This window comes from Mobula hypostoma, chromosome 15, assembly GCF_963921235.1.
Source record: "Mobula hypostoma chromosome 15, sMobHyp1.1, whole genome shotgun sequence".
NCBI classification, from domain to species: Eukaryota; Metazoa; Chordata; class Chondrichthyes; order Myliobatiformes; family Myliobatidae; genus Mobula; species Mobula hypostoma.
This window is the reverse complement of record NC_086111.1, coordinates 76,802,278-76,814,317: the sequence shown is the minus strand read 5'-3', so window position 1 is coordinate 76,814,317 and position 12,040 is coordinate 76,802,278. Positions and strand designations below refer to the sequence as shown.

General features: G+C 45.1%; 1 protein-coding gene and 1 long non-coding RNA gene across 10 annotated transcripts in view; one reads left to right on the top strand and one right to left on the bottom strand.

Annotated features, from left to right (window-relative positions):
- The first annotated feature begins 722 nt into the window (after window positions 1-722).
- Window positions 723-11,806, top strand: LOC134357011 (zinc finger protein 239-like). 9 transcript variants are annotated; one of them, XM_063068319.1, is made up of 3 exons: window positions 732-759; window positions 2,560-2,731; window positions 8,387-9,707. In XM_063068319.1, the coding sequence occupies exon 3, from the start codon at window positions 8,754-8,756 to the stop codon at window positions 9,690-9,692; it is 939 nt and encodes a 312-aa protein (XP_062924389.1). In that variant the 5' UTR covers window positions 732-759; window positions 2,560-2,731; window positions 8,387-8,753; the 3' UTR covers window positions 9,693-9,707. The 9 variants fall into 9 exon arrangements, 8 of the variants coding, with proteins under 8 accessions (XP_062924390.1, XP_062924389.1, XP_062924385.1 ...); XM_063068315.1 differs by having other exon boundaries at window positions 737-759; window positions 2,389-2,731; XM_063068318.1 differs by having other exon boundaries at window positions 742-864.
- Window positions 10,296-12,040, bottom strand: part of LOC134357013 (uncharacterized) — a 28,922-nt gene continuing 27,177 nt past the window's right edge. Inside the window, exons 2-3 of the long non-coding RNA XR_010020482.1 lie at window positions 11,781-11,827; window positions 10,296-10,332 (exon numbers count right to left, since the gene is read on the bottom strand). This is a non-coding gene — a long non-coding RNA (uncharacterized LOC134357013). The remainder of the gene's footprint in view (window positions 10,333-11,780; window positions 11,828-12,040) is intronic.

Below are 12,040 nucleotides of genomic sequence, written 5' to 3'. Positions count from 1 at the left end.
TTGTTGATCATTAACGTTCGCCCAGATTCGTTTGGATGGATTTGATGTGCAGTTCGGGGGTGTCACAGTGAAAGGGCGGCAAGACTGAACTCTCTCTGTTGTCCAAACAGTCTTTCCAGCTGAGGCAGCAATTCACAATTTACTTCCCCTGACCTTTCATTCCTCTCACCTGCTTTTCACTTCTCCCTGGGTCCACTCCTCCATCCCTTTCTCCTATTGTCTGATCTCCTCTCCTATTAGATTTTTTCCCCCCGCTCTTGAGATTTCCTACCGACCTGGCTTCAACTATCGTCTTCAAGCGAGCCTTTTCCTCACCCGCCCCGTTTTTATTCAGATATTTCCCCTTCTTTCTCAGTCCTGAAGAAGGATCTCAACCGGAAACGGCGACTCTTTTCGATAGATGATATCTGACCTGCTGGGTACCTTCAGCATTTTTGCGAGCGTTGTTTTGGATTTCCAGTATCTGCAGACTCCCTCGGGTTTGTGATTTATTCTCCGTCGTCACTCCGGCTACCGGAGGCGCTGCGGAAACATCCGACGACCGTCGGCGATGTGCAGACCTCCGGTCGCCAGTTGGCGCTGCGGAGACCTCCGAACCGGTGGCGATTTGCAGACCTCCGGTCGCCAGTTGGCGCTGCGCAGACCTCCGAACCGGTGTCGATTTGCAGACCTCCGGTCGCCAGGGGCGCTGTGGCAACCTCCCAGCTTCCTGCTGGACGCAGGCGCAGTGCCGACCCCAGGTGTCACCGTGGTTCTCCGGTGAGTGGGCGTCTGATGCCGAGTTCGTGTAAACCGGGGGCTGGTTGCGGTTGGAAAGAGTCAGGACCGAGCTCAGTCGAACGACTAGAGGCTTCGCCCTCTCCGGTATCGTAGCCGCGGTTTCAGCTCTGCTCTCGAGTCCGGGCTGTGGGATCAATTAGTTGTGGCTCCCAGAGCGGGGAAGGGGTTTGGGGTTTGGGGATCTCTTTGTGTGTGTGGGGGGGGGGGGGAGAGGTGGACGTGTGGGTGCGGGGTGAGTGATCGGAAAGGTGTGGGACGGGAGGCGATTGGGGGTGAGGGGAGGGTGGTGATGTGAGAAAGTGGGATGATCGGACGTTCCGTGACCCAGGTCACATGAAGTAGGAGACAAGGGAGGATCTGGTCCATTGTATCGGACGCTCGCGTGTCCTTTCAGGAAGCAACAATTCTTCTCTTTATATCAATCACTGACTTGTTTTGCTGTTAACCTTGTGTTTGTCACAAAGCCCCAGAGCTGGAAACAGTTGTCACCGTCCTGAGCTGCGAGTGCAGATCAGGAAGCGGGTGGGGAGTTGGGGGTGTCTGTGACTTCTGCGTCAAAGTTTGTACAGCGGGTTCAGATCTGTTGGCATATCTGCAGTTACAATGGGAAAGGGAGAAAGTAAGGGGCTGAGAAGGGAGAGATTTAACCAGCGAAGCATGGTCAGGGGTGGAGGGGTACAGGAGCTGTCTGATAGATCGTTTTAATTGTTTTTGTTTTATATAATCTCACAGATGGTGACTGAGAAAGAGGCTTGTTGAGGGAGGATACCCGGAGGTGAGCAGGTCAGACACGGTATCAGGAGAGTGACAGTGAAGTGATTTCCTGTGTCACCGATATAGACATTAGTCTCATGTGAGCAGTTGGGGAAGGTGCAATTGTCAGTTGTTTAGCAGCACTCGTTTGGTGTTTGTATTGTCCAGGTGATCTAAGGCCATGTGAAGAGTCATTGCGATCACATCTGCCGTAGACCTATTGTGGTGATGGGCAGATTGCAGTGGGTCCAGGTCTTTGCCGAGGCAGGAGTTCATTCTCACTATGACAAACCCTGCAACATTTCATCACCAGAGATGTGAGAGCCACTGGATGATAGTCATTAAGACAGCTCACACTGCTCTTCATGTTACTTGTCATCTGTAATCAGTAATTTGGTTGAGAATGTACAGTATAGTAAGTTTGCAGCAAGTAAGTTCAAACAATTCACAAAACAGTATGAATAAACACTCCCCTCTGTTTCCTTGTCCCCAATCAGCCTTTCCCCCTCCTTACTGCCTTCCCTCTCCACCCCGTCTTCCCTCTTACCCCCACATTGGACATAAGTTCAGGTGAAATATTTCAGAAGAATCTGAAGGGGAATTCTTCACTCAGAGTTTGGTGAGAGTGTGGAATGAGCTGCCAGTGGAAGTGGAGGGTGTGGGTTCGATTTAGACACTAAAGAGAAATTTGGGTGATGACATGGATGGGAGGTGTATAGAGGCTATGGTGCAGGTAGTTGGAAACAGGCAGTAAAAACAAAAACAGGTCGGCATTAACTAGAAGGGCCGAAGGGCCTGTTTCAGTGCTGCTGGGCTCTGTGACTCTAATAATATTCTGATTTTTAATTTCCACAGTCAGTGCTTTGCTGCTAATGACTGAACCCAGAAATTTACAGTGTGGGTGAAGAGGCTGCCCAGTGACTGTCTCTGTGCTCAAAGTCACTGGGACGTCCCATCCCTGAGCAGATATTGTCTTCTCCATTCGCTTTCACTCAGTCTGTCACTCAACAAGTTCATCGTTTACAGGAAATCACAGAACTCACAGAGAAGGGAACCCCGACAGAGGATTCCCTGCTCTTCCTCAGCCTGGTAATGGGGAAAGGCTCCCACTCCCCGGGAATGATGAGGGGATCCTCTGTGGAAATGAGGAACGGGTTGGCAAAGTTCAACAAAATGCTAAAAGAAGTTCTGGAACTCGGTATGTTAAAACAACACAGTGAACTGAAAATCACATTGACACATTGCAGACTGAATAATGTTATAGAATATAGGTATAGAACATAGACAGTATAGTACAGGGACAGGCCAAATATTGTGCTGAATTGAATAAATTAGTAACCAAATGGTCAACTAAACTAATCCCTTCTGCCTACATAATGTCCATATCCCTCCATTTTCTCACATTCAGTTTGCGGTTGTGGTGAATTGGGTCCCCAGTGTCCTTTGGGCCCTTTTTACACACCTGCCTCTGTTAATGTCCGGAATAGTGGAAAGTTCACATCTGCAGATGCGCTGGGCTGTCCGCACCACTCTCTGCAGAGTCCTGCGATTGAGGGAAGTACAGTTCAAACTTCTTCAACCATCTGAGGTGAAAGAGGTGCTGCTGTGCTCTTTTCACAACACAGCAGGTACGTACAGACCATGTGAGATTCTTGGTGATGTGTATGCCGAGGAATTTAAAGCTGTTCACCTTCTCAACCCCAGATCCATTGATGTCAATTGGGGTTAGCCCGTCTCCATTCCTCCTGTCGTCCACAATCAGCTCCTTTGTTTTTGTGACAATGGTGGAGAGGTTGTTTTCTTGACACCAGTCAGATGTTATTCAGACCTCAGACAGAGTCAGCAATCAAATGGCTGAGCATGGTGCAATGAATGTGCTCAACTGTGCATATCACAATGCAACCATAGGAAAGCCGATGAGCTCAGGACAGGGAATTATGATATTGTAGCCATTATCGGGACTTGCTTGCACCCAACAGTCTGAGGGATTAAGAGGAACAAATTTGTAGAGAGATTGCAGACTATGCCAATAAAGAAAGGTTGATTCAGTAAGTGATTTTAACTTTCCATATATTGACTGGGACACCCATACTGTAAAAGGACTAGATGGGGTAGGATTTATCAAATGTGCCTTTAATCAGTTTGTAGAATTCCCAATGTAGAATTGTGCAGTAAGCTGTTAGGAAATGATCTAGGGCTGGTGACAGAAATTAGTGATCATAATGCCATGAGATTTAAAGTAAATATGGAAGAAGAGAGGTCTGGACTACAGGTTGAGATTCTAAATTGTAGAATGGTAAATTTTGATGGAATCAGAAAGGATCTGTAAAGGGTGGTTTGGGACAGGCTGTTTTCTGGCAAAGGATTACTTGTAAGTGGGAGGCCTTTAGAAGTGAAATTTTGAGGATGTATAGTTTGTATGTGCCTGCCAAAATAAAAGTTGAAAGGTAGCTGGTGCAGGGAACCTTGCTTTTCCAGTGTTATTGAGGCCTGGAATATTTTGTTTCTCTAAATGCCTCAGACTGTTGGGTGCTACCAGGAGCCATTAATGACTACAATATCATGATTCCATGCACTGAGCTCATCTAACTTTTATATTAGTTGTCTTCTGTTGGTTTCTAAAAGCTTTCCAATGGTTTTTGCCCTTTTGTTTGCCCTCTCTTTGGCTTTTATGTTGGCCTTGGCTTCTCATTTTAGCCACATTTGTGTCCTCCTGCCTTTCCAATGCTTCCACTTCTTTCGGAAGTATCGGTCACTCAGCTCCCGAATTGCTCCCAGAAACTCCAGCCATTGCTGCTCTGTTGTCACTCCTACCTTTCCCTTCCAAACAAGTTTGGCGAGCTTCTCTGTCATAGAAACATGGAGAAGTTCAGTACAGAAATGGCTATTTGTCCCATCTAGTCAATGCTGAAAAAACATTTAAGCTGTCTAATGCAACTACCTGCACTGGGACTATCTCCCTCCATACACCTACCATCCAGGTACCTATCAAACTTCACTTAATGGTGAAACCGAGCTCATATTCACCACTTGTGCTGACATCTCATTCCACATTCTTACGACAATTTCAGTAAAGAGCTTTTTCAAATGTTCCTGTTAAATTTTCACCTTCCCCACTTACCCATGACCTCTGGTTTTCATCCCACTCAACCTCAGTGGAAAAAGCTGCTTGCATTTACCCTATCTTTATCCTCATAATTTTGTATACTTCCAACAAATCCTCAAAGCAATGTACAATTTCCTTGTTTATGTTTAGAGCCTTTTTCAGGTTTATAAGATGATGAGGGGCATTGATCATGTGGACAGCCAGAGGTTTTTCCCCGGGTTGAAATGGCTAACACAAGGGGGCATAGTTTTAAGATGCTGGGAAATAGATACCGAGGGGATGTCAGGGGTAAGTTTTTTACACAGAGTGGTGGGTGCATGGAATGCACTGCTGGCAGCGGTGGTCGAGGCAGATACAAGAGTGTCTTTTAACAGCCTCTTAAATAGGCACATGGAGCTCAGAAAAATAGAGGGCTATGCAGTAAGGAAATTCTAGGCAGTTTCTAGAGTAGGTTACATGGTTGGCACAACATTTTAGGCTGAATGGCCTGCAATATGCTGTAGATTTCTATGTTCCATGTTGAACAGCGAAATAACTTCTCTTCTTTAATCTGTACAGGGTCCACGATTTTAATGCTGCTTTTCCACACTCCCATAGACCCTTCGTCCATCTCCTGAGTAAATAGAGATGAAAAAATATTTAAGATCTCCCCCATCTGCTTTGGTTCCACACGTGGATTGCCATTCCAGTCTTCCAGAGGACCAACTTTGTGCCTTGCAATCGTTTTGCTCTTAATCTATCTCTAGAATTCCTGAGGATTCTCCTTCATCTTTTCTGCGACAGCAACATCATGCTTTCTTTTAGCCATCCTGATTTATTTCTTGTTTGTTCTCTTGCATTTCTTATACTCCATAAGAACCTGCCTGCCTATCGCTGTTCTGCAACTCCGTTTTGTGCTTCACCAGGGTCTCAATATCGCTTGAAAACCAAGGTTCCCTACAGTTTCTATCTTTACCTTTTATTCTGACAAGCACATACCCGCTTTGCACTTCCAAAATTTCACTTTGAAGGCCTCCTATTTACCAAACACACCTTTACCATAAAGCAGCCCGTCCCAGTCCACAATTAGTGTCATAATTCCAGGTGTTGATCCATGCCCTGAACACATCCGCCTTTCCTATACTGCTCCTTGTATCGAAATATACCGGGCTCAGCATATTCACTGCACCATGCTCAACTTTTTCATTCCTGACTTTGTCTGAGGTCTGAACAACATCTGTCTCCACAACCCCTCCACTATCTGTTCTATTATTCAGGCTCCCATTCCCCCTGAAACTTTAGTTTAACCCCCCCTTCCCCACCTCCCACCATGCAGCTCCATCACCCCTTTGGCTTCCATCTCCCAGATCAATAAAAAGGAGGTGCATACTAGGTACAGGCAAATGGGAACAAATGGGGTACTTATGAAATACAGGAAATTCAAGTGAACACTATGAAAGAAATAAAAGAAGGCATGAGGTTGACCGAGCAGACAAGGTGAAGGAGAATCCTCACCGATTCTGCAGATATGTTAAGAGCAAAAAGATTGCAGAGGACAAAATTAATCCTCTGGAAGATCAGAATGGTAATCCATATGAGGAAACAAAATAGATGGGGGAGATTTTATTTTTGTGTCTGTATTTACACAGGAGATGGACAGAGTCTATAGAAGTGAGGCAAAGCAGCATCAACTTCATGGACAGATTATAGAGGTGGATGTGTTCACTGTCTTAAGGCAAATTAGTGTGGATAAATCCCCAGGGCCTGACAAGTTGTTCCCTAGGACCCTGCGGAAGACAACTGCAGAAATTGTTGGGGCTCAAGCACAGATAATTAAATCATCCTTAGTGACAGGCGAGGTACTGGAGGATTGGAGACTAGACAATGTTGTTCCGCTGTTCAAGAAAGGCTTTAAAAATAAACTAAGAAATTGTACGTTGGTGAGCTTGACATCAGTAGGGGGAAAGTTATTGGAACTTATGTGCAGGAACCAGATATATAAGTATTTGGATAGATGTGGACTGATTAAGGATAGCCAGCATGGCTTTGTGCATGTAGGTCATGTCTATCCGATTTTATAGAGTCTCTCTATGAAGTTATCAGGAAAGTGGATGAAGGCAAGGCAGTGGATGTTGTCTACATGGACTTTAGCAAAGCACTTGACAAATTCTCATATGGGAGGTTGGTCAAGAAGGTTCAGTCACTCAGCATTCAAGATGAGATAGTCAATTGGATGAGACACTGTCTTTGGGAGAAGTCAGAGTGTGGTAGCAGATGGTTGCCTCTCTGACCGGAGGCCTGTGACTAGTGGTGTGCCATAGGGATCAGTGCTGGATCTGTTGTTGTTTGTCATCTATATCAGTAATCTGGATGGCAATGCGGTTAACTGGATCAGCAAATTTGAGGATGACACCAAGACTGGGGGTGTAGTGGACAGTGAGGAAGACTATCATGGCTTGCAGTGAGATCTGGACCAGCTGGAAAAATGGGTTAAGAAATGCAAAATGGAAGTTAATGCAGACAAGCGTGAGATGTTGCACTTTGGTAGGACCTAGGTCTTACACAGTGAAATTTCGGGCTCTGAGGAGTGTTGTAGATGAAAGGGATCTGGGAAAACAGGTCCATAATTCACTGCAAGTGGTGTCACAGTTAGATAGGGACGGAAAGAAAGAGTTTGGCACATTGGCCTTCAGAAACCAAAGTACTCAGTACAGGAGATGGATGTTATATTGATGTTGTACAAGATGTTGGTGAGGCCTAATTTGGAGTATTGTGTGCAGTTTTGGTCACCAACCTACATGAAAGATGTAAAAGAGGCTGAAAGAGTTTAGAGAAAATTTGCAAGGATGTTGCCACATCTGGAGGACTTGGGTTAGAAGGAAAAATTGAGCAGGTCAGGACTTTATTCCTTGGAACGTAGAAGATTGAGGGGAGATTTGATGGAGGTATACCACAATTATGAGTGGTATAGATAGGGTAAATGCAAGCTGGCTTTTACCACAGAGATGGGGTGGGACTACAACCAGAGGCCATGGGTTAAGGGTGAAAGCTGAGATGTTAAGGGAACATGAGGAGAAACTTCTTCACACAGGTGGTCATCCGGATGTGGAATGAGCAGCCAGCACAAGTGGTGCATGCAAGCCCAATTTCAACATTTAAGAGGTTTGTATAGGTCCCTGGATGGTAGGGGTATGGGAGTAGAAAGTTTAGCTTGGCATGAAATAGATGGGCCAAAGGGCCCGTTCCTGTGTTGTACTTTTCTATGACTGTGACGGGAACCTTAAATAATACTAATATTCACTCTAATTCCTTCCAACAGCTGTGCAGACCAACTATACATCTGAGTAGAAGATATTTATATGGCGTTAAAGCTGTAGGACTTTAAATTAACGGTACATAAAAGAAAATCCCAGCTGCACATTAACAAAGACTATTTGTGTGAAAGTGTTTCAGTTACTGTGGGGCCAGACACCCATGCAGTTCAATGGGAACAGGGAATAACACCAATGGAGAAAGTCAAACTGAACCAGGTCACAGATTGAAGATGGCAGAAATGCCCCATTCTTATAGAGACAGGAAGAGCATCAGAGAATTTGATGGTCATTCCAGATACCAGCACTGTGCCCAGTTACAGGATGATTTCTCTCTCCAACTTGTGTTGAACCTCACTGTAACAGTGTGATGTCAGATCACACCTTGACAACTAAAGTGATCACATCTGAAATACTGTCCTACGCCCATTGATGGATTTTGTATATTTTTTTACAGGTTAAAAATGACAAGGAATCTGTCTACGGGAAATCAAACACAATACACCAGTTTTGCTGTCTCTGTCTAGACATTTAAGAAGTGGAGCAAGGGATTCACTCAATCATCTGACTGACTGTCACGCCGGTCATTTCACACAGGGGAGAGGCCATTCATCTGCTCAGACAGTGGGAATGGATTCAGTCGGTCATCTCAACTGAAGGTACATCAGCAAGTTCACACTGGGACAAGGCCATTCATCTGTTCTGTGGGTGAGAAGGGATTCAGTCGGTCATCCCAGCTGCAGACACACCAGTCAGTTCACATTGGGCAAAGGCTGGTCATCTGCTGAATTTGTGGGGAAGGATTCACTCAGTCATTTGACCTAATGGCTCACCAGCGAGTTCACACTGGGGAGAGGCCATTTACCTGCTCAGACTGTGGGAAGGGATTTACTTGCTCATCTAAACTGAAGGAACATCAGCGAGTTCACACTGGAGAGAGGCCATTCACCTGCTCAGACTGCGGGAAGGGATTCACTCAGTCATCCACCCTATTGGCACACCAGTCAGTTCACACTGGGGAGAGGCCGTTCACCTGCTCAGACTGTGGGAAGGGATTCAGTCGGTCATCCTCCCTATTGGCACACCAGTCAGTTCACACTGGAGTATGGCCATTCACCTGCTCAGACTGTGGGAAGGGATTCAGTCGGTCATGTGATCTGCTGGCACACCAGCGAGTTCACACTGGGGAGAGGCCATTCACCTGCCGTGAATGCGAGAAGGGATTCGCTCGGTCATCTGATCTACTGATACACCAGCGAGTTCACACTGGGGTGAGGCCGTTCACCTGCTGTGAATGTGGGAAGGGATTTACTCGGTCATCTGATCTGCTGGCACACCAGTCAGTTCACACTGGGGAGAGACCGTTCACCTGCTCAGTCTGTGGGAAGGGATTCCATCGATCATCCGACCTTCATAGACACCAGCGATTTCACACTGGGGAGAAGCCATTCACCTGCTCAGATTGTGGGAAAGGATTCACTCTATTATCTCACCTACAGAGACACCAGTCAGTTCACGCTGGGGAGAGGCTGTTCACCTGCTCAGTCTGTGGGAAGACATTTACTCAGTCATCTGACCTACAGAGTCACCAAGGGGTTCATACTGGGGAGAGGCTGTTCACCTGCTCAGACTGTGGGAAGGGATTCACTCGGTCATCTCATCTACTGAGACACCAGCGAGTTCACACTGGGGAGAGGCCGTTCACCTGCTCAGACATTGGGAAAAGATTCTCTCAGCAATCTCCACCAAATGTGCATCATTGAGTTCACACTGGGGAGAGGCTGTTCACCTGTTGTGAATGTGGGAAGCTGCATGCTGGATATTTGTCCATCACCGTGCTGAATGCAATTTCGAGAGTGACTGTCGTTGCTGAACTCTGCAATTATTGCTGCTGCTCACCACACCCAGTTCTGCACCCTGGTCACTGGGCATGGGAGGAGTTTCTTCTGCTGTATATGCTTTAATGGGACTGGTGTTTAATATTCTGGATCTGAGACAAATAAATCAGTTCTATTTTAAATTCTGTCTCCGGTACTTAGTGAATTTATAACACACTTAGTGTACAATAGAGAGTCAACTCAGGCCGGCTGGACCCTGCCAGTGATTCAGTTCCACGATAGTCCTGTTAAATCCTCCCCTGCTGTTCACCTCTTGCTCTCCCAGTGGTGATGGGTTCCAAACAGTCACCACTCTGTGGGTGAAGAGGTTTCCCTTGAGTTCTCTGCAAATGAAGAAGTCGAGCTGACTGCAGTTCTGTCTGAGATGTTCTTCGCTCCTCAAATCTCTGGGCTGAGGAAGAATGACATTGGTGGCTAACCTCGTTATTCACGGCTCATTTCCACATTATGGGTCATTTTCCATGCTTCTAAAGGGTTGTTAGAAAACACCACTGTCCTCTAAAGACTGAAAGCAGAATTGGAAACCATTAGTTGGATGTTCAACAGAGCAGGGTCAGAAACCAGAGGTGGGTCTGCACAGGGCAGAGTTTGGGGCTCTGGACGATGGTCGGAGTAAGAACGTATGATGAGGAGAAGGGAATCAGCAGTGGGGTGTGGCAACAAACGACAGAGTAGTAACATTTGGAAGCTGATTGATTGAGAAAAATTTTCAGTTGTCTGACTGATGACACAAACAATACCTGTAGTGAGGTGCTCCACTGGTTGAGGAATGTGTGTGCTGGGAATGGTTTTATCTATTGTGGGAGTTGTTTCTGCTTGTTGATCCTGTAATATCATATCCGGATGGTTATATGGATTGCCTTATCTGAAATAATGTATTGATTATCATATAATTTGTAAGATTTTGACTCTAAAACTGGATCAGGCTTGAATTTATGGTGCCTTTATGAAGTGATGGAGGGCATTCATGAGTTTGTATTTTAAAGCAAGATTTTGGTGAATGATATTTGCCATTTGATTGTAACTTTGTAAGTAATCAGATTGAGTTAAACTGCTTCAGGATCCTGGAATGTGTTGGATTGTGTGTGGTTTCTCTTGACATCTTCTGCACTTACTGCCTTATTTGTTTGTATTTCATGTATTTTCGATTTTTTTTTTCCTTTTGTTAACCACTTTGTCTTGTATTTCTGCAAGGAACCCCTCTGTTTCTGGGAAGAGGTCTGCAACTGTCAGTCAGGTGCTTGATGCTTCCTTGTCACCATCTCGTCTGCTCAGATCGTTGGGATGTCTCCCATGGAGGGTCATACTCATTCCACTGGTTAATGTTTTCTCCCATAGTGATGATTCATTCTTCTGAGTTGGCCTCTCATTTAAGATTTCTGGTCTGTATTTTTTATCACAATTGCATATACCCACATGGAGTGTTGAATCCTGTTCATTTTTAATGAAAATATATACTTAGAAGTTTTATCTGACTGTTATGTGATTTTATTTTTCATGTGTGTTATTTCTCTTCCTCCTTCTGTCCAAGGTGGTGTTAATCTAAGTGGGTTTGAGTGTAAATAGTCTTTTCTAAAGTTCTTATTTATCTTTGTAAATTTTACTGATTGAAATGGGACCAAGGCATCTTTATTTAAAAAAGTCAATGTCAGTACTGATGAGTGTTTATTACCTTTGTTGTATTTGTTAACTATTGAGCTCTGTTTGGCAGGTTTTTTTCAAGCCTTGAACTAAATTTTGTCAAAGGTTTTCCCCACTTCGCACTACTTTCCATTTTGTTTGCTTGTTGATATTCCAATTACGTGGGTATCAAGACCCCCGATGAAGGGTCTTGCCCGAAATGTTGATTCCCATCCATAGATGCTGCCTGACATGCTGAGCTCCTCCAGCACTTTGTGTGCAGTTCTCCAGATTTTTAGCATCTGCCGGTCCTCTTGTTTCCCAGATACTTACTGTATATGTTTCTTGAGAGAACAAGCTGGTGGTGGGGTTGTGTGGCTCTGTTGGTAAAATATTAAATAAAATCATTAGAAAGAGCTGGCATAGGGTTGGAAGGTGTAGAATCTGTGGGTAGGATTAAGGAACAGCAAATGTAAAAAAAAACATGATGGGAATTGTATAGAGACCCCCAAACAGTAGTAAGTATGTGGTCCACAAATTACAGTGGGAGATAGAAAATGCGTGCCAAAAGGGCAATGTTACAATAGTCATGG